The 22,362-nt window shown below is 38.1% G+C and overlaps 1 protein-coding gene across 1 annotated transcript in view; it reads right to left on the bottom strand.

The window, feature by feature from the left end:
* Positions 1-212: 212 nt before the first annotated feature.
* LOC116546140 (protein CBFA2T1) overlaps positions 213-22,362 on the bottom strand; it is a 34,556-nt gene continuing 12,406 nt past the window's right edge. Inside the window, exons 4-7 of the mRNA XM_032272479.1 lie at positions 20,506-20,687; positions 6,603-6,853; positions 1,467-1,552; positions 213-914 (exon numbers count right to left, since the gene is read on the bottom strand). Of these exons, the coding sequence (XP_032128370.1) occupies positions 633-914; positions 1,467-1,552; positions 6,603-6,853; positions 20,506-20,687 (801 nt within the window). The 3' untranslated portion in view covers positions 213-632. The remainder of the gene's footprint in view (positions 915-1,466; positions 1,553-6,602; positions 6,854-20,505; positions 20,688-22,362) is intronic.

Raw genomic sequence — 22,362 nt, 5'->3', positions numbered from 1 at the left:
TATCAATAAGAAATATAGTTACATACTAACATTCCATTACTAAGGCACAACTACATTATGAGTCCTATTATAAAACCAGAATTAATACAATCATGATTAAGTAATCTAAGTTAAGATCAAATCACAGGAAGAGTGCTACATTATCATTAATTATAAAATAGCTGTAGGCAAAATATATAGCTTTTAGGTCTGTCTTCCTGGAGGGGTTTTGAGAAAAAGTTGCTGTTTTTTTTTTTAAATATGAGATTCAACTAACAAACAAGATTGTCTTACAGGCTGTTTTCAGAATTAATAATTTGAAACATAAATCCCTGTGTGCAGTGTTTGGTATGCAGTGGCAGAATTCATTGGAGACCTTGTTAGAAGTGCCTAAGCCCCGGGCCCACTCCCTGAAATGATTTTTGCTGTTTTGAGGCATTATAAAGGAACACAAATCTTAGTTACGCACATGAAATTCTGGTTCAGTGTTGAAACTCTGCCATCAGCTCAATACATTCACCTGGAAATGGAATTTAAGTTTGTGGCTATCTCTGTCTATGCCAATCTGCTCAAATTCCTAACAGACAGACAAGACATATTGGAGGATATGTAAATTGTTTATTGTCTTAAAATTCCTTGCAGATCCTTTAATTTTAAAAAGAAGTTAAAAATAAATTCAGCATTGACAACATAAGAAATATGTGTTCGAGATACTCATCTGAAGAAAAGTTACCTAGTGCAACTGGGTCTGGGTTGACGGGACTCTGCTGCCTGGAGTGGCTGCTGCTACTGCCGCCACCTTTTTTTAAGTCCTCGGCGTCACTGTATCGCCGGATCCAGTAATTCAATTCTTCCCGGTCTGCTTCTTGACACCGCCTTAGCACGGTGAGAGATCGCCTTGTTTTTTCTACCATGTCCATTATGCAGTTTAACAGCTATGTGGCAAAGGGGAGAATTCGGAAGAGCATATAAATCATCAAAATTAAATATTTTGCTGATTAGTGAAACAAACCATTTCGGGACAATGAAGGAAGCAATTTTATCCCTTAATATTTTCTATGGCTAGATTTGAAATTCAGAGACAATGGATGAGAAAATTCAATGGGCATGAGAAGATGGATATATGAACACTGAGTCAGAAGGAAAAATTTTACCTGAAGGCATTAAAGCCAGTAAATCCATCCCTCCAAATACTAATCCCATTACTTTATAAACTAAAGGACCGTTTCACAATAAAACAGTAACCCACTGATCTGACTTTGATAACTCCTTTCTAAGATCTAAACATTTCTCTTAAGTGGCTTTCACGTCGATTTAGAAATCAAATCCTATATTCTACTTCGAACATTCTCGCTCATTATTTTTTTTCAAGGATAACAGGAAACACAGTACCTTCAAAGCATCACCAAGCTTTTATTTTATCACATAACCCCACTCCAGTTGTTTTCCAAACATTTTTTAATCCCAAATGATTACTGATGTCTTACATGGTCAAGATGTTTCCACTCTTCTGCCCATTCTCTGTCTGTTAGTCTGTGATCAATCATTTCTTCTTGACGTGTGCCATGCAACCCTACAAAAACAGAGAAGGCTGAATCACCCTAAAGCATTCAATACACAACCCATACACACACAGACTCATCGCAAGGACTATGTGGGCAAACTCAATGACATAAAATACATTTGATTTTGAATGGAGACATGAGTCATACTTAGATTCAGAATTACCTAATGGGTTCCTCATAGAATAAAATATTAGAACTAGAAGGAATTTTAGAGGTCATCTAGTCAGAGGCATTTGTTTTACATATAAGGAGACAGTTAAGTGACACCAAGACTACAGCTAGTTATCCACGGAACACTCCCTAAGTAAAAATATATTCTAACTCTACTTTTGTACCAATCTGGTAAAATAAAAAATAAATAATTATATATATATATATATATATATATATATATATATATATTCTAACTCTTAATAAATACAAGAAACCACAAGTAGATATTAAGTGGTTTTAAAGCATTGCTGTCCTGCATTAAAACTAAAGACAGCATAAGTCATTTTACATGGGAAGGGATATGCTTTCCCAAAACAGGCATGCTAAATTTTTCCACATTTCAATAACATTGTATGAATGAATACAATCCTAACACATATACAACCATGATAAAATTAAACCATGAAGAGAAGGCTTGTATAATATGGAGCTACATATACTCACTCGGTTTACCAAAAAATAAAAAATAAATAAAAGTAAATTGGAAATTCTTCATGAAAACAATAAACGTATCAGATATAATTTGACAAATATTATAAATCCAAGTGAATAAAGTGAAAAATACCTAATTTGAAGTCCATAAGTTGTAATGCTCTTTAGCATCATAGTTAAGATACCAGCATGAAAAAGTAATAATATTACTTTTTATACTCACTTGGTAAGTATTTACCAAGTGAACACCAAAATATTAATTAATGTAAGCAGTTAGCTAGGATGCTCATTAAAATAGGAAGTAAACGTGTCTCACTAAAAAGATAGGATGGGTCAGGTGTGGTATCTCACGCCTGTACCCAGCACTTTGGGAGGCCGAGGCGGGCGAATCACAAGGTCAGGAGATAGAGACCATCCCAGCCAATGTGGTGAAACCCATCTCCACTAAATTAATTACAAAAAATTAGCCAGGTGTGATGACGCATGCCTATAGTACTAGCTACTCAGGAGGCTGAGGCAGGAGAATTGCTTGAACCCAGGAGGTGGAGGCTGCAGTGAGCCAAGATCATGCCACTGCACTCCAGCCTGGGTGACAGAGCAAGACCGTCTCAAAAAAAAAAAATAGGATGAACGGCTCTGATCAGAGAAACCTGGAAACTGTTGTTCCTTTTACATAATCACTTTATATTCTACTGTAAAGGAAAGCCATGGGGCTGTGGCATTATTTTGCATTCTAAATGATCAAAACTATTATTTTTGGTTACCAATTCTCAAAATGTTACTCTGAACAACAAAGTTTGTCATGGTTTGGGCTTCTAGATAACTGGGCTACCTCTCTGTGAAATTTATGTAAGAATTAAATGACAATAGGAGTTACAAGACACTGAATTTCACTTTTTGTGAGATTTAAGTGGTTAGAAATCCCTTCTTTTAGCTGATTTACACAAATAAAGATGAGTCACATGACTGTGTTCAGCCAACCATGTAATGCAATTTCATTTACAACTGATGAAAGTGAATAAATTTATGACAGCCCTTTCTCAGACTAAATAAAAAGCTAAATGTAAGACACCTTGTACTATTCCTGTCCAATAAGAACATATTCTGAGATACATTTTAAAAGTTAAAATTGTCAATGCCATCTATTGGTAAAAAAGTAAAAGTGCAAATATGTTGAAAAAATAATATTTAGTTGTTGCTCTGTTGTGATTATTTCGAGTTGAAATGTTTGCAAATATGTTATTTTTGTTAACTTATTTGTTGCCTGTGTTTTAGGGAAAAACCATTACTGTTAAAATTAGTCACCACAGAGAACAACCAGAAAGTGATAATGATATAAATGTGACAGTGACTTTCATGTTAGAGGCATCTGAATATTAGACTTTAAGGAAAAGAATTCCAGAGATCTCAAAAGCTTGAAAAATTCAGCAGACAAAAATCAATTGTAACACAAGCCATAACACCTGGAGAAATATTAATGAGCAACAAGATATCTGTGGCTAGTAGGATTTCAGCATTTATAAAACAGTACTAAGCTTCAATTTATTTTTAAAAAAATACTAAGTGCATTAGAAACATGTAAAATATGATATTCATTTGCTGCTTTTGAACCCTGAAAGTCATTTGTTGGATATAATCAAATCTTTAAAAATAAGATATAAATCAAGATTTTTGGTGTATTAATTTATCTATTTAAGATACTTAAATATTCAGCAGCACCCAATTTTTATTTATAGTCATAATACCAGGGGGATGTACTGGGGGAAACAGCTCATAATCATTAAATAGCTCATAATCACATTTGCATTTGTGGGAAATTTGACACTAATGTTGAGTCTTAACTGGTTATTATGTTTTAGAATATTTTAGCTAACTAGAATAAAACTCTAAGCTTACTTGTAAACTAATGCTGCTAACAAGTTACTTTACTAAAGGATCCTAGTGAGTATATGTCCCTACACATAATGGGAACTTATAAATCGTAGCAGACTAAGTATATGTTTATGACAATTTTTATATTCTCAAAATGGCAGCCTGATGTAACACCATAATTTGTTGCTCATACATCAAGATTTTATTTTATATTAACACACACTAAACTCTGCCAGACTTTAGGGATGGTTTAGTAGCTGCACATATTTATAGAGATTAGCACTATTAGTTTTATAAGATAATATAATTAAAAGGTAAGGAACACAGTCTGAAGAAAATAACATAAAACCAATGGATACCAATATAATTCATAAAGGGATATTTTACATTACTTGATGAAAACATAATCATTGCACATAAGTATAATTACTTCCTTGCTGATTACTGTATAGTGCACTGGAACTAATATTTCACAAAATATCACCTGCTGCCTAAGAAACAGGCCATTTGCTAGCACACCTATAAAACTGGATCCCTTGAACTGGTTTCACAGTGACCTGATGACTCCACTGCTATTTAAAAACTTGCAATCATGATTTTCAGTCCTTAAGTCATAAATAAGTGGAAAGGCTTTGTGTAGAAGAGGGCTGTTATCACATTTGATTTGGGGGCCAAAATATCAATCCAGATCAAGAAATAACATAACCACCTTTGAAAGCTCTTCAGAAATGATACCTGTGAGAACGTTAGACAGATTGGCTATTAAGAAAGCACAAATTATATGTTTAGCCATTTGTCTGACACACTATATAAACGTAGAAATTACTGTTGTGGAGAACCAGAACTACTAATTTACTGTCTCACAACCAAAGCCTCAATTGCCCCTCCCTTCACCCTGACTCTCTCTTTCTGTTTTCTAAACATTTGGGAAGTTGGGTGCAGAAAGGCAAAAAAGGCCCTACACATAGCAGCCCCTGTTTGCTAGCAACGTAGCTGGAACTCTAATGTAAACTTCTATATATCAGGTTCCTTCTGTCTGTGGCTAAAAACAAATCAAAACAAAACAAAAACAAAAAACACCATCACTGTAATCAAGTAGTGAATAACTGGCTGGCTGCATGCCCCAGAATTCTGTATTTTCAGCTTCGTTTTCTGGTTTTCGACTAGGACTTCCCCCACCTGCTCTTTCCAGGGTCCTGGCCACTAAGTCACCCACGTCAGGAAAGTTTGCCAGCAACTAGTTACAAGATAGAGAAAGTCCTGTTGGTGGGTGATGTGGACACAGGAGATCGAAAAAGAAGAGGAGACTATTGCTCTCAGACCCATCACAAATTAAGAACTGAAGGCACCCAAGTAACAGTATACTTAACTAATAACGCTCTGACACACCATCATCTCTACCACTGAACCACTGATCCTGTGTTTAAAAAACAACTTACCTTGCTCATCTTCTCTCTCATTTTTCACGGTAGACATTTGTTCTATAGAAGGCAATGTCTTCAAAATGCTTTACTACTTTTCTTTTTTCTTTTTCTTTCTTTTTTTTTTTTTTTCTTTTTTTGAGACAGGGTATTGCTCTGCTGCCCAGGCTTCCGTGCAGTGTGTGGGATGTAGTGGCAGGATCTCGGCTCACTGTAACCTTTGCTCCCCGGGCTCCAGAGATCCTCCTGCCTCAGCCCACTAGGTAACTGGGGCTAGAGGCATGCATCACCATGCCCAGCTAATTTTTGTATTTTTAGTAGAGACTGGATTTTGCCACAGTGCCCAGGCCGGTCTCAAACTCCTGAGCTCAAACTCATCTACCTGCATAGGCCTCCCAAAGTGCTGGAATTACAGGTGTGAGCCACTGCACCCAGACAAAATACTTTACTTCTAATAGTTTTATGCAAAGAAGGAATGACATAGGCAAATAGAGCACATATTTGCCCAAATTCACTTCTTCAGTATTCTGATCCTTGACCCCAAATTGTCAACATTAACTTTAATCACTGGCATTTTTAAGTAAAAAAAAAAAAAAAAAAAGTACCAAATCATTCCTTGGGAAACATCTGTTAAGCCACAGATGACATGCCATATCATACTTTGGAAATATGGAATATCATGGAGGGTGGACAAAGTCAAAATAACCATTGAGACTATCTGAAACAAAAGATACAACGCAAGAAAATAAACTGACTTTTAAAAAATACCGTGGCAGGCAGACTGCATATGAAGTCTCATGTTAAAAGAGAATTCAAGCTAAAAAAATTATTTTGCATTTGTTACCAACAATTGAGGGTTTTGTATTAATCTAGATGCCCTCCTCCAAAGAAATTTAATGCACTGTCTTAAGAATACAAGTGATTTGGAGAGAGAGCACACAGCTGTTGAAAAGCCTATTAATACCAATCAAGCTTTTTTCATAAAGGAGACGATATAAAGCAAGAGAAGAGAATTTTTATCCCTATCACAGATTTCAAGCTTCAAATTCAGTTGAGAAGTAACGGTGCAAGTCTTCAAGCATCCAACCCCATAAGAAGTGAACAGATCCTTCAGTCTTACCCATAGGTCTGTTTCTGTCCCTGAGGTCCCTGTGGCTGGGGTGTCGATAGGAGTCCCTGTAGTGGTGGGCAATGGCCATATCATCCAAACGGTAATGCTGAGGTGGAGGTGGGGTGGGGTGAGGCAGGCCATTGGGCTGGTAGGATAAGCCGTTATTTGGACTGTACCGCTGGCCTGGGCTAATAGTGCATGGTCGCTTGCTTGGATGTTCTGAGTGCAAAGGCTCTCTGTCAAAGCCATTTTCTTTGGTTCTAAGAAGGAAAAAACAAGAGTTTATTTCATCATCTCTTCAGAAACCAGCACATTTCAGTCACTCATATTTGAGCTAGGAATAAAAAACAGAATATTTTTTATTGGCCAGAAACCTTATAAACTCAGCTTCCCAGAAAACATATGGGAATTCACTGAGACCCATACCAAGACCTCATGGATCACAAGCCTGCAGACAGGAGAAAATGCTTCATTTCTCATCAAATTAGCAAATATCTTTTCAGTTGAAGTTCATGCGGTTAAGTCACAAACAAGAGGAAAATCAAGTCACCTGCAGATAACATTTTCACTCAAAAAACAGTGCTTGATTTCTAACGAGTTTCCCTAAGACCAACTGTGTTTGATGAAGATTCACCAAAGTAAAACATCACCACTCTCTCCATGAACACTTAAGGTACACCTATTCCACTTGATATCTGACTTTTGTGTCAAAGAAGATCTAAGAACTCTGCTGTCCAATACAATAGCTATATGTGGTTGTTTAACCTAAAATGTAAGTTACTTAAAATTAAATAAAGCTTAAAATTCAGTTCTTCAGTATCAATAGCCACATTTCATGTGCTCAACAGCTACGTGTGGCCAGTGGCTTCAATACAGCTAATGCTCGACTTACGACCACGGTCAGGACCGCGGACCGGTCATAACACGATTTGGTCGTTTAAGTTGAGTAGGCTATATGTACAGTTGAAATGGTGCACGCGGAGATGGTAGTGCTGCCGGAAGCTGGTCCGCACTGTCGTACGCCCAGCTGGGCAACGTTTGCGCTGCCAGATGCAGAGCAGTCGTGGCTAGCGATTGTGGTCGTAAAGTCGAATGGTCTAAGTTGCATAGGTGGTAAGTCGATCAACACCTGTACTGGACTGCACAGATATGTAACATTTCCATTATCACAGAAAGTTCTATAGGAAAGTAAGGCTCAAACTGAGCAAACGCAGTATGCAATGCAATGTCTGGGACCCTGACATTATCTTGAGTCACCAAGGGTTAGCAAATACTTTTCATTGTCCCATACAGTATACCCTTGAAATAATCAGCAGTTGTATAGAGCTAGCCTGGACTAGAAGGAAGATCTAGGTCAACCTCCTTAAAGTTGAGGAAATACACACCCAGAGAGCTGGTGTATCCTGTCTGGGGTTATCAGGTCATACAGCAGGACAGGAACACCCTGAGGACACATCATCATGTGAAGAACTCTGAACCTGGCTTTCAGAAGGAATGCATTCTATAAATAAGACCTGATAACTAGTCACAATTCCTTGATTCTCAAACAAAAGTAGGACGAAAGAAATAATTTCTGGTTGTATATATTTCTATGGCTTAGAGACTAGCCCCTAATATACTCAATAAGATAGAAACAAACCATATTCAACTTTGACTGTAATCACAGCTCCCAAACTTACTTTTTACTTACAAGACCAGCACTCTATCTTTAGACTTGTGGTAACATCTATTTTCCCAGGGACATTTCCTCATAAGAATTCTATCAGTTCACAGTGGCTGCAGACTTCTACATGCCTTTTTTATTTTTGGTAGTAAAACAACCGCATGGAGACACTTTTTCTGCTTTCCCAGCATCTAGTGACAGTCTTTGATAATACCAGAGGAATCCAGGTGGAAACTGAATCAACAACAGAGATTATCAGTGACAACAGGATTCTACAATGAACTGTCCTTTATGCCCATTTAGGGTGGAGCCCAGTGACAATTCATACATACCAGGTTGAGAAGAATAAAGGACTAAGAGACAGAAGGTATACACATAGAAAGCACTGAGGGTAAATCTTCAGAGTTTAATGTTAAAGAACATGCCCACTGCATACTAAGAAAGATGTACTGTTCTGGAGAGGGCAGGGACCCTTAGGAATCAGCCATATGACCTCTAGTTACTCAACTTTCTGGCTTCAGTATTCTGCTCCGTAAAATGGGACTAATAGGAAACAACACTTGTAAAAACAATTTAAGAGGCAACCTAATTTATACTTTACCCTATCTCAGACTTTTTTTCCCTCCAGCTCCTCAATAACAGAAGCTGTAAACTATTAGAGAAAGAAAATAAATGTCCTTTAAAAACTCTACATGAGGCAGGGTGTGGTGGCTCACAAGCCTGCTTTGGAAGGCTGAGGCGGGTGGATCACCTGAGGTCAAGAATTTGAGATTAGCTTGTCCAACATGGTGAAACCTTGCCTCTACTGAAAAGAAAAAGAAAAAAAAAAAAAACAAAAAAAAAAACAGCTGGGTATAGTGATGCATGCCTGCAGTCCCAGCTACTCAAAAGGCTGAGGTAGGAGAATCGCTTAAACCTGAGGCAAAGGTTGCAATGAGCCGAGATCGTGCCATTGTACAACAGCCTGAGCGCTAACAGCAAAACTCTTCCCCCCCCACCAAAAAAAGAACTGAGGGCAAATCTGTAGAACTTAACGTTAAAGAACATGCCCACTACATACTAAGAGGGATGTACCATTCTAGAGACAAAAAACTGGCCAATATTTGAAATGATGGCACAGCATGGCCCCCAAGGGAGTGGCAGCCAGGAGTCCTAATGCCGCTCCCATGAAAGTATGTGTCTACACTGAAACATACTGACTCCTTACATATTGATCATTAATATCAGACTAAAATATCCACATAGCTCAGACATTACCTAATTGCATTGCTTTAAAATAATTTTTTAAAATAAAGTGAGACATTCTAGCTACCGATTTATCTTCTAAGAGAATACCTATGTGATTCTAATCTGTATTTGCATATCCTACAAATTTCTGAATAATACACTTCAATATTCAATGCATATCATCAGCATAAATCAGCTAGAAAATACTGAAGACTATTGGTGGCTCTGAACATAATACTAACACAGCACCTATCTTACCGGCAGTGTGGTGTGGTGGAAAGAGCACTGGACTGGTAATCAAGAGACCTGAGATCTAGTCCTGGCTCTTCCATGACTAGCTGTGTGATCTTGGTCAAGTCACTTAACCTCTCTGGACCTCAGTTTATTTATCTGTAAAATGAAAGGGTTGGACTAGATCAGTGGTTTTCAAACTGGGCCACCAGAGGTGCTTAAGGGATTCTGTAGGCAATGAAGAACTTTTTCTCCAAACAATCAAGATTTTCAAGATTTAAAGTGACAGAGGAACCAAATTCTTATTATGTTTCAATAATCAGTGTTCCACCTAAGGTTTCATTTTTAAAGGAAAAAGTCTGCGGCTAAAATCAATTTTTGAAAACCACTGGACTAGATGATTTCTGCAGTCCCTTCTAGTTTGCAAACTCTGCAATTCAAGTATTCTATATTTACAGCTAAATGCCATAGTTATGCAGATCAAAACACACAGCGCTGATAGTTCTCTGGCCAAACCATAAGAACCTAAGGCAACCACCTTGGTCAAGTTTTCCGTTCCTTGCTTTGAACAATTTATTATTTATACCTTGTTTTTGTCCAAACACTAGAAAATATCCTCTTATCTTAGTGCAGCTCCTATAGCATTTCTAAATAATGACACATCTTTCTTTGATCCATTTGGGTCAAACCACCCCAACTTCTAGTTTTCTTTCTTCTTAATCAACGAAAGCAACGATAACATTGGGATAATTTTTACAATGTTTAATTGGTTAGGTATGCTATTTATCTTCATCCTTAGATGAACCCTTTGTTCAGTGCTATTTCTTCAAACACCCAATTAAATGGGAGGAAAAACACATTTTTTTTTTCCTAAAGTAAGGGCAGTAATGTCCTAAAAGGCAGGCTAGGACTTTAGTCTGTTCTCTCACTTCGATCATGTCTTACTGGCCTATCCTCGGGCCCATCACCCTGCTGGCCCTACTGAAATAATAAAGCTCATCACCTCACAGGGGCAGTTTACATTTTAACAGTAAAACATTAAAACTTGCAGGGGTGTGGTGGCTCATGCCTATAGTCCTGACACTTTGGAAGGCTCAGGGGGAAGAAGTGTTTGAGCCCAGGAGTTTGAGACCAGCCTGGGCAACAGAGTGAAATCCTGTCTCTACAAAAAATCAAAAAGTTGGCTGGGCATGGTGACGTACACCTGTGGTCCTAGCTACTCAGGAGGCTGGGGCAGAAGGATCACTTAAGCCCAAGAGATCAAGGCTGCAGTGAGCCGTGATCACATCACTGCACTCCAGCCTGAGCAATGGAGTGAGACGCTGTCTCAAAAAAAAGGTTGGGGGGCAGGGGAGAAGAAAACACAAACCTTTTTACTATCCATAAGAATAAAGCTTCTATGAAGGGTCTCTCTGCTGCTGTCTGAAATTATGAATGTCTACTTATAAGGCCAATTGTATTCAAAGGATGTATGTTCAGAAGGGTAACTCAAACAATGTAATTGCCATTTGTCTACTTCTTAGAAATGCCTACAACTATCTATATTTCATTTGCGTGGGTGAACTCCATATTTGCATTCTTTGTTGCCCTTTTCAATGTATTAGGCAAAATTGGTAAACACTTTTCATTGTCCCATACCAGTATACTCTTGAAGTAACTCAAATTCTAGTAGAAATCTGAAGTGAGAAGTCTGTTATGTCTCAAGGATTTCTGAAAGGTTTGTTTTTTAAGTTAAGAAGTCTACCTGAGGATGTTCTGTCTCCTTACCAGAAGACGCTTTCCTCATCACAATCTAACCACTTCAACATTTAGCTCACACTCACTTCTCTCTCGAGGTTTAATGTTCTAAGGACAAGGGGCCCTTAGGACTCAGCCATGTGACTTCCAGTTACTCAACTTTCTGGCTTCAGTATTCTGCTCAGTAAAATGGGACTAATAGGAAAGTATATTTGTAAAAACAAATTAAGAGGCAACCAAATTTTTACCTTATCCTACCTCAGGCCCTTTTTTTTTTTCCAGCTCCTCAAAAACAGAAGCTTTAAACTATTAGACGAAAAAAGTAAATGACTTTTAAAAACTCTATGCGAGGGCGTGGTGCTCATGCCTGTAATCCCAGCACTTTGGGAGGCTGAGGCGGGCGGATCACTTGAGGTCAGGAGCTTGAGATCAGCTTGGCCAACATAGTGAAACCTCGTCTGTAGTTTAAAAAAAAAGGAAAAATGCCTGGCATGGTGGAGCTCAAGTGCCTGTAGTCCCAGCTACTTGGGAGGCTAAAGCCGGAGAATTTCTTCAATCCGGGACGCGGAGGTTGCAGTGAGCCGAGATCGTGCCACCGTACTCCAGCCTAGGTGACAGAGCCAAGACTTCATCTCAAGGAAAAAATAAAAGTAAATAAAAACAAAAACTCTACATGAAATATTTTTAAAATGATGATTAACTAGTGTGTGCTGGTAATCCCTTAGTAACATTTATATAAAACTGTGTAACACTCAAGGAACAGGGAAGTATGAAAAAAATCCATTATAAAATCATGACAATAAGCAGAACAAGAGGACAAATCTCCTACATGGCAGAAGCAGGTTTAAGTGTTTTTCTCTAGATTATGATTTTTTTTTAATGTGAGGAAATACTATAAATATTGTTTTGGGGGGAGGCAAATTGGTAGAGCACAATAAACCTAGAGAGGAAGAAACTTAAACTCTAATCTTCATCCTGTTACTTACTTATTTATTTCAATTACATGTCTTACACACTCACTTATCTGAGTTTCAACAGATATTTCACAAGTCCACAGTGGCCTCATTTCTCTTTCGCTTTCTGTACCATCTTCTACCTAGTCACCCAAGTAGAAACTTGAAGTCACTCTTCAACCTTCTTTTCCAAATCCAAGTCCTGCTGCTGATCTCAAGCAACTCTACACGGGTCCTTCCTTCCTGTCCCAGGATACCTTTGCCTTGGCCCTGTCCCACCACAATCCCTCTTTGCCAGCTTCCCCCAGAGCCACGGGCCCCCAGATTTGTTTGCTGTTTGTCTCGACAGCCCAGCCAAGTCCCATCCCTAGGCCGTAGCTCCTTGAAAAATGAGCAGGAATGAGACACTGGGTCTAAAATTCCTTTGAGGCCAGATGTTGAGGACTTACTTTATTTTACTCATATTTTAGAAGTCTGTATCTAAATCTTAGGAAGATAGTTCTACTAAACACAGACCAAAGACACTAATAGCATCAAACACACCTTCCTCTCCTTTTCTAACAAGTGCAGTTTGTTAAGGTTGCCATAGAAGGACTAGACATTGAATCAAGGAAAGGAAAATCACTCTCGTCATCATGTTTTCAACACATAATTCAGCAAAAGGTCTCTTCAGAAACTGTTAGGAAAGAGGTGACTTTAGATAAGAATTTCACATAATACACTTTTATTGGTACTGAGTAAGGTACTGAAACAAAATATATTACAGACTCCCCAGCCTCCTTAAGAAGAAAATCAAACCTAATTCTTCATGACAACCTGCAGTGGTTTCTGTTTTGCTATCACTCTGGACGGAGTGGGACATTTAGATGAAGAACAGAGAGCTGAATGCCACAGGACCATCACTATAAGGCCATAGGGAGAGAAGCACCCTTAACCTCTCCATCGCTAAACAACCACCTAGGAGTGAGAACGTTCTGAGCAGTGTGCTAAGACCTTTAGAAGTAAGTAAGAGGCATGTGGATACTTGCCACTCCAGACACACAAACGTGATGCTCAGACCTTCAAGAATTGCAATACGCAAGTTGGAGGGGCCATCTGAGCCTTCCCTCCAGCAGTGAGAAGGTGGAATGCTTCTGTCACGTGTCTGAAGCTGACCATCTGCTCAACAGTTAGGCTGTCTGTTACTGGCTGTTCCCCTTGCCTTTTTTAATCTCTGCCACTGCTGAAGTATTCAATTTCTGCTGCTCCTGCTGTTTGGAACTCTACTTTCTTATTCGAATCTGTCATCTGTATGTTTCTATTGGAGCCCTCCAGTTTTTTCTGGGCAGTGAACCAATCATGGCATTTGGTTCCTGGGCTGTCCGGGGCTGTTTTTATTGTATTTCAGAAATGCATTTTTTAACCAAATAAATAAATAAAGGTGCCTGGGGGAGAGACCATTTAATACACTACTAAAAAGGACTGCATTAAGCTTAATTTGAATTATTTGTTCGATAGTGGTTTTTGTTTTGTTTGCAGTGTTTTGCTTTGTTTTAGGTCTCCAGAATGTGTATTGCTCTATCCTGCACTTCAGTGGCAGTACAAAGATGAGAGAAACATGGTCCCTCGACCTTCCACAAGATTATGAATTAGGACAGACTTTAATTCTTTACCATTAAAATGATTTAATTGGAGCTACAAGACTTCTATACTTTCATACAGGGCATGTATACAGGAGGTATCATTAAAGACAGAACAAAAGTAGTATGGGAGATCAGAGTGAGAGATTAGTCCAGAATGTGTACTCAGAAGGACAGAGGTTTTGGAGTCACATGGAGTTGGCTTCAAACTGTGGCTCTACTATTTGCTGGCCATATGAACTCAAGAGGCTTAATCCTCTAAGAGCCTCAGTGTTTCTGCCTGCAAAATGGGAGGTGATTACCTCAAAGCTATGGGGAGGACTACAGGAAACAATCTAAGGGCCTAACATGAAGTTGGCATTCAATAAGTTAATCAAAGCACTTTGTTTTCAAGCAAGGGTGTTCAGAGGCTGATGGTACAGAATCATGGTTATGAGAGCATGGGCATTTGAGTCTGAAAACCTGGAGTCAGAATCCCATCAGGGCCTCTGACAAGCCATGTGACTTCATGCACATTACTTGGCCTTCTTGAATTTATGTCACAGGATTGTGAGGAAAGAAGTACTATATGTTAATCTCAATTATTTAGCACAGGGCCCGGCATACCTAAAGTGCTCAGTAAATAGCAGCCATTATTACAGTATTCATAGTGGAAAAGCTCTCACTCAAATAGTAGATATTGAGTTAGGCTGTGAGGTACTAATAGAAATGATGACATATAAGAACTAGGAAAGAGAGCAGAAAATATCAGCTGGAATACAGACTAAGACATGAGGAGCATGCAGTAAAGTTAGACCCTAAAGGCACAGCAAGAAATTAGGCTAACAAGTTAAAGTTGAAGCTTGAATGTGGAGAGAACAAAATACCCTCTATAACTCTGTTATCTTTAATATATAAATGTAATTTTGTGGCCAGGAACAGTGGCTCATGCCTGTAATCCCAGTATTTCGGGAGGCTGAGGCAGGATCACCTGAGGTCAGGAGTTTGAGGCCAGCCAGGCCAACATGGCGAAAACCCGTCTCTACTAAGAATACAAAAAATTAGGCTGGGCACGGTGACTCACACTTGTAATCCAAGCAGTTTGGGTAGCCAAGGCGGGCAGGTCACGAGGTCAGGAGTTTGAGACCAGCCTGGCCAAAATAGTGAAACCCCATCTCTACTAAAGATACAAAAATTAGTCAGGCATGGTGGCACACAGCTGTAATCCCAGCTACTCGGGAGGCTGAGGCAGAAGAATTGCTTGAACCTGGGAGGTGGAGGTCGCAGTGAGGCAAGATCGCGCCACTGCATTCCAGCCTGGGTGACAGAGCTATACTCTATCTCAAAAAAAAAAAAAAAAAAAAAAAAATTAAAAAAAAAAATAGCCAGGTGTGGTGGAAGCTCCTGATATCTCAGCTACTCAGGAGGCTGAGACAGGAGAATCTCTTGAAACTGGAAGACAGAGGTTGAAGTGAGCCAAGATCACTCACTCCAGTCTGAGCAACAAGAGCAAAACTCTGTCTCAAAATAAATAAATAAAATAAAATAAATATAATTTTGTTTTATTTCACTGGAAGGCCTCCCAATTGATATGACTAATATTTTGAAAAATTACTCTTTGCAACTATGGAATACATAATAGAGGCAACACAAACTAGAATGTATAAAAATGTGATATAAAATCCCTGGATTTTTTTATAGAATACTGAATGCAGTAGGTTATAAAATTCTAATTCTTATTCGCACAATTAACCCTACAATTCCTTGTAAAGTATATTTGCCTTTTCTTTTAGAACAACAAAAATAGTGAATTATCCTTCATTTTACAGAAACAAAAAAGTGGACCTATTTGGTTTAGTTGGTGTGTACTGTCATGAGCAATCTTACAAATACAACCAACATGATTTCAAAATTACTGCCTCTGACCCTCCAACCTTCACCATTTGCTAACCAATCCATTAAGCCAGGAATACAGGCTGGCTGTGGCTCTTCTATAGTTAAAAAGATATATAAAACTTCAGAGTGCTATACTATGGCATCTGCCCACTTGAGCAACTATGGAAAATAAATGAGGGAAAGTAAGGTAAAAAAACTCAACTCAATTCTTAGTTGAGTTTCCTTATTTAAATTCTGCACATTAAAACATATTTTGGGCCGGGCACGGTGGCTCACGCCTGTAATCCTAGCACTTTGGGAGGCTGAGGTGGGTGAATCACCTGAGGTCAGGAGTTCAAGACCAGCCTGGCCATCATGGTGAAACCCCTTCTTAAATAAATTCTACACATTAAAAAAAAAACCATATTTTGTGCAACTGGAAGATTTCAAGTATGCAAATATGCTTGTTTCTTCACTAAGAAGCTCTGCAACTTTAGGCAAGTTCTTTGGGCATTAGCTCATGAACGAATAAAGAGACAGGGGCCGGCTGGGTGTGGTGGCATGCACCTGTAGTCCTAGCTACTCGGGAGCCTGAGACAGCAGGCTCACCTGAGATCAGGAGTTTGAGACCAGCCTGCGCAACATAGTGAGACCCTGTCTTAAAAAAACAAAAAAGGATACAAATAACACCCCGTAAGAAAATCCATAAATTTAAAGCATGTGTAATTTTTTTTTTCTTTTGGTATGAAATGTAAAAAGGCAGGATGTGATGACTCATGCCTGTAATCCCCACACTTTGGGAGGCTGAGGTGGGAGGATCACACGAGTCCAGGAATTCAAGAGCAGCCTGGGCAACATGGCAAGACCACGCTTCAAAAAAAAAAGGGGGAGGGAGGGGCTGGAGCCTGGTATATCCATAAGCTCCCTCTTAGCTGACAAAATATATAATTCTATAATTCTAAAGTTCAAGTAAGTCTTTTTAGAGAATAATGTTTAATTCTTAGTGGAGGAGAAAATACATATTAATCCAACTACATGGCCATTGTATTAAAAGTTTAAAAATGTTAAACTGAGAGTAATGTAAAGTATAATGATATTAAAATAATGATATATAAGAAGGGGATTAATACTTAACCATCAATCACTTGAGACAGTAGAGGGAACAAAATGGGAAACAAAACAACGTTACCCATACAAAACCAAAGATTATTTGATTTCTTAAGCAAGAAAAACTGAATCAGAAAAGTAGCATCACAGGTAAGAACACAATACTAAAGGCAAATTAGATCAAAAAGCTGTGATACCAAATCTCTGAGAAAAGAAAGACAGCAATGGTCATCATCGTAACACAATTGTTTTCTTTCAATCGTAATAATTTTAACCCATTCTGCAGTCTCAAAGAAAGGAAGCATTATCTAACAGTTATTTTCCCTCCTCCTACACAAATGTGCTGTGTCTATATGAGCCACCATGGCTCTCTAAGCAGAGCCTTAGCTTCTACGCTCTATCTGTGAGAGTGTTCATTTCGTTTACATGGCTCCAAAAGAAAGATTGCATTCCCTTCTTCAGCATCTCCCACCACCGAATGGTAAAAGAATAACAGCCTACTATAAATAACTGACGTTTACATATTAACAAATAGAAATCAGAATTTTCGACTTATTTTCCCTAATATTTTAGAAAAGAAATAACAATTTTATAATAAAAATTGTCTTGTTCTACTTTGGGTTCTTCAATATTCTCTCACAGACCTACAAATTCAGTATCCTTGTTCAGAGATGCTCCCTAGAGCTATTTTTAAAAGAAAGTAAAAAACATTTCACTGTTCCATACAGGAAAAAAAAAAAAAAAGAAAGATTTCATAGACTTCCTTAGATTACTCATTTCTCTGTAAATAACAATAATGTTTTAAAAAAGAAAAAAACATTACCAGTGACAATCATATTTAAGGATCAGAAGAAAGTTAAATTTGCCAAAAACCATCCCTGAAACACGTGATGACTGTTTAGTACATTAACTCAGCAATCGTCACAGAATTTAAGCCCCCAAAGTTGTAAACAAAATATAGAGTGCTCTTTTGTTCATGACATGTCATGAACAAATTACCAAAATGTGTTTTCTCCTCAGGTGTCAGTTTTTCCCTCTTTTAGTGACTGATGGCTCCCAGTGTTATTACAGAAACAGATTGATCTTTTTAATGAGCCAGTTTAATAGACTCCAAAATCTCACCGTGGCTGCTCATCCATGTCAGACCATATGCACCAACAAAACATTCAGTAAAACAAAAAAAGCTCTGCTGTCAGACAGCTCCATACTCTATAAAATTTCATATAGTAGATCTGGATGTACAGATAAATAACCAGGGAAGGGGAAAATGCATATGCAAACAAGATGCAGAAAATATATGCAAAAAGAAAAAATACTGTAGAGGCCCATATTTTCTTGGCTCTGATCAAATTCCCACAAGATACAAATGTATTTACACAACATATTCTCATTACCCTTCCTCCTAACTCTAAGGAAACCAACCCATTTGCCATCTTTGCGATATAATGTATACTTCAGGGCTCCATTTGATAAAGAATGTTCCATCCAAAGATTAACCATGTGAACTCCGACTCTGGCAACCGTCCATGAAAAACTAAAGGGAAAATCAGACCAAAGACTCTTTTTAGGAGAGTTCTACCTGACTGAATGCATACACCGATGCATGCACAGCAATGGAGCATCAAAACAACAATGCTGAGCATTTGTGGAATTTAAAATGAAGTTTTCATATCAATGTTAACATGCTTCCCAGCACTTACCTTAGGACTGTCCAAGGATAGTCTAAAGTCACAGTACATTCAAATATAAAATACTGGAAAAGAGCTAGTGGGAAAATAGCTGGAAATATAGAGAAATGAATGAAACAGATTTTCATATTCCCTGTTATGGTTATTTAACAATTAGGAATGCCAGAATAAGTTGTGTCCATTTTCAATTTTGCCTATAGGATCATCTCTACATTTATCTTAGCTATCAAAATATTTCCCTGTTACACTCCCCCCTGCCCCAATAACCCTAAATAAATTTCCTTCTCAATTTTCCATCCAGTCTCTCTTTCATTCTTTTATCATGTAATCCTGGAAACATGGAGCTAAAATACCTCAGTATTGGTATGTCATACTTATTTCCTGCAGGGTAAATGGGTTCAGATCAAACAGGAATGCACATATAAATCATCTATCTTTGAGCCACCTCTTGGTTTTCAGCACCATGTGGACAGGCCACTCAGGCAACAGGATTAAGCAATTCCCCTTAAAAGCTAAAGTACCAAGGGCTCTATTTCACTCTTAAATATGACCAAGAAAATATGACTTGCAAGAATAAGAAAGTAGCTCTGTTTGTAGATCATATATGAAGGTAAGCATACAATACGTCAAAAGGAGACTAATATTTAACTATTTGCTTTAGGAATTTTAAACTATTAAGAGGTTTTCTGTCAAGAGGAGCAAAATTCCAGAGATTGTAGCATAAAAACTGCTTAACAGAGGATTATGTAATAACAATATGTAAACTGGCTGGCTTTTAAATAACATTCTGATTTGCAAAGCAGCTAATACATTTAAGGATAGCTAAGTCGGTCACAAATAGATGTCTCTGAGAAGCTTCAAAGATCTTAAGCTCTTATGAATGTGGAACATAACTGTGCCAGTGTTAACCTCATGAAGGCTGTTACACCCATGTCTGATGAAATGCAGAAAAAGAGGATAGATAAGCAAAGAAAGAAAGCAAAGTACATGATAAATAAGTTTTTGAATATAGCTTCACTGTAAAATTCTCTGTATCTCACAAATACTCTGCAAAACGATGCTAATAAGACTTTGCATCCCTATACTAGAAGATAATTATATATGAGGATGAGGTATTCGCAAAAATTATTTTAATACGGTACATGGGAAATTTCATGTGCATACTTTATTCAACAAGTACTCTGTAGGGTTTAATGGAGAAGTGGTTTTACTTTACATTTCTTAGAATTCTCAGTTATGACAGCATAGTATCTGATAGAACAGTATCTAAAAAGTAAATTTTTCAGCAAAAATATCATCTATTGTTTCTACTGTATATCTTTTCTCAGTTCACCTAGTGTCCCAGAAGTTTTCTTTTAGTTCATATACAAACCAAAACAAATAGCTACTGTACCATGTTAAAAAAATATATACAAACAAACTTCAAAACCATCACATTTTAAGGAAACTAGGACAAGCAAATTTCAGAATATTGAAAGGTAAAGTATGCCGTTGGGTTGAACTACATAATAAATGAGAATTTTAATACTGACGTGTGTCTAAGAGCCATCAGTGGTACTTGACAAATCTGAAAATCATTTATCTTCATCATTTAGCTTTAATATTACAAACAGGAAAGATCAACCTACACAAAAGCCAAACTGTCACAGGCCAGAGATTCAAAACTCTGTAAAATCCCAGGCCAGAGCCAGATTCCCAAGATGGCCACAATGGCTTATTGCTATTGTTCAAGACACATAGGCCAGCAGTTTAATTATGACATGAATCATGTTTCCTTATGCCACAGGTATGAGAAAAAGGCCATGGTTTGTCTAGGCTCCTCCTCTCTCTCACCTGTCTGGAGTTCGCCTCTTCCCGTTTTCGTTCACATCGAGAAGCAGCTCTGAGGAGTCAACAGGTGAGGTGGTGCTGGCATCCAGAAGCAGCTGTTCATGCTGGGCGAGGTACTGGGCAGGGTTCTGTTTGGCCAGTCTTGCGCAGTGGAGGAGCTCACGCTGCAGCAGGGGCAAGTTGGCCTGCAAGGGCGAGACAGGAATGAGAGGAAGGACTGAAAGGCTTCTTCTGCCCTGTTGACTTACTCTGCTTTCTGAACACTGGAGCAGAGTATGCAACGTAGCTAAATCAAAGGTCAAATGTATGCCATGGGCTGCAACTACAAGCACAGATCTCAGCACTGGGCTACCACATGCCCAGATTGCCCTAACTGTGAGGTGACTGACCCTTGTAGATCACTTTACCTCTCTCGTATTTCTTCACTGATAACATTGCAAGTGGCACATTATTTTTAAGGTCTCTTTATATGCGAATGTATATTCTATGGGATGGGAGAACCTAGTTCTATCCATAAGAGCTTTTGTTCTCCCCAGGGAAGATTGAGGGTACACAAAACATAAGCACAGTCAAATTAATCTCAGAATAGGTTCCTTGACACATTCAATTTTATATCTAGTGATTCACAAAGGTCAAGCAGGCTAATCCTAGAATGTATCTTTAGTCAGCTACTAACTTCAAATAAAAATACAATTAAAATTATAGACATGAACATAGAGATTATTTTTCATAGTCATCAAGTTCATAAAATTTAGGTACTGGTCTCAGTATGGTCATATATTCCAGTTGGAATTAATGCATAAAGCAGTATATACTAGTATTCTACAAAAGTGATCTGCCTTCTTTGTATCAGCCTTATTCTAAGGAATAAATACACACACACACACACACACACTCTCTCTCTTCTTCTAATGTTAGAAAAAATCCGGTATACTGGTCACTCTTCCTCCTCAGCTAGCCCAGAACCTTGAATAAAGAACAGGCTGGTTGATAGGCTGATGGGTAATTCTGGCAATCTCAAATGTAATAAAAGAGAAGGAGGCAATTTCACATGTAGTAAGGCATTAAAATGAAAACCTAAGAAGGCATTTTACTCTGAACTTACTTTGACATTATAAAGCCAGACTGTCATTGTTTTCTCTCTTATTTTTATTATTGTTTGGGGAAGGCCAGTAAGGAAGAGGAAAGGAGGGGATATTGGGAAGAGTGAACAGCACTCATCCCCAGTAACAATTCCAGGAAAGATCAATCATGTAAATCTCTTTGCAACTTGAAGATTTTATTTGTAGGAACCAGGTGCCATGTACACCAATTAACCCATCAGGTAGAAAAGCATTTCTGAATACAGGAGAGGTCCTGGCTGCCTCAGTCTTTGGGCCCAAGAGCTTTAAAAAATAGCCTTCTAGAGAATCATGGACAGGAACTATGGCTGGCTACTTGGACCTCAAATTCATTTTTTTTTCCTTTCAGTGCTCCTTATTTCTTTATGTAGAACCAAGTTTCTGACCTATATCATTTTCCTTTTCTCTGAAGAACTCTTTTTAACATTTTTTTTCTACTTTAAGTTTCAGGATACAAGTGCAGAATGTGTAGGTTTGTTATATAAGTATACGTGTGCCATGTTGGTTTGGGGCACCTATCAACCCATCATCTAGGTTTTAAGTCCCATAAACATTAGCTATTTGTTCTAATGCTCTCCCTCCTCTTGCCTGCCAAACCCCCTCAAGTCAATTTTCTAAGTGTTCTCATAATCATACCAAACATATTTCTATGTAAGATATAAAATACTAGGGTATTTGCAAACACTGTAACAATGGAGATGACTTCCTACATGATAACAATGTTAAAATTAAACTTTTA

Source organism: Sapajus apella, unplaced genomic scaffold (assembly GCF_009761245.1).
Source record: "Sapajus apella isolate SASKATOON/1434 unplaced genomic scaffold, GSC_monkey_1.0 scaffold617, whole genome shotgun sequence".
Classification (NCBI taxonomy): domain Eukaryota; kingdom Metazoa; phylum Chordata; class Mammalia; order Primates; family Cebidae; genus Sapajus; species Sapajus apella.
The sequence above is the reverse complement of the archived record's forward strand: the minus strand, read 5'-3'. Positions and strand labels throughout refer to the sequence as shown.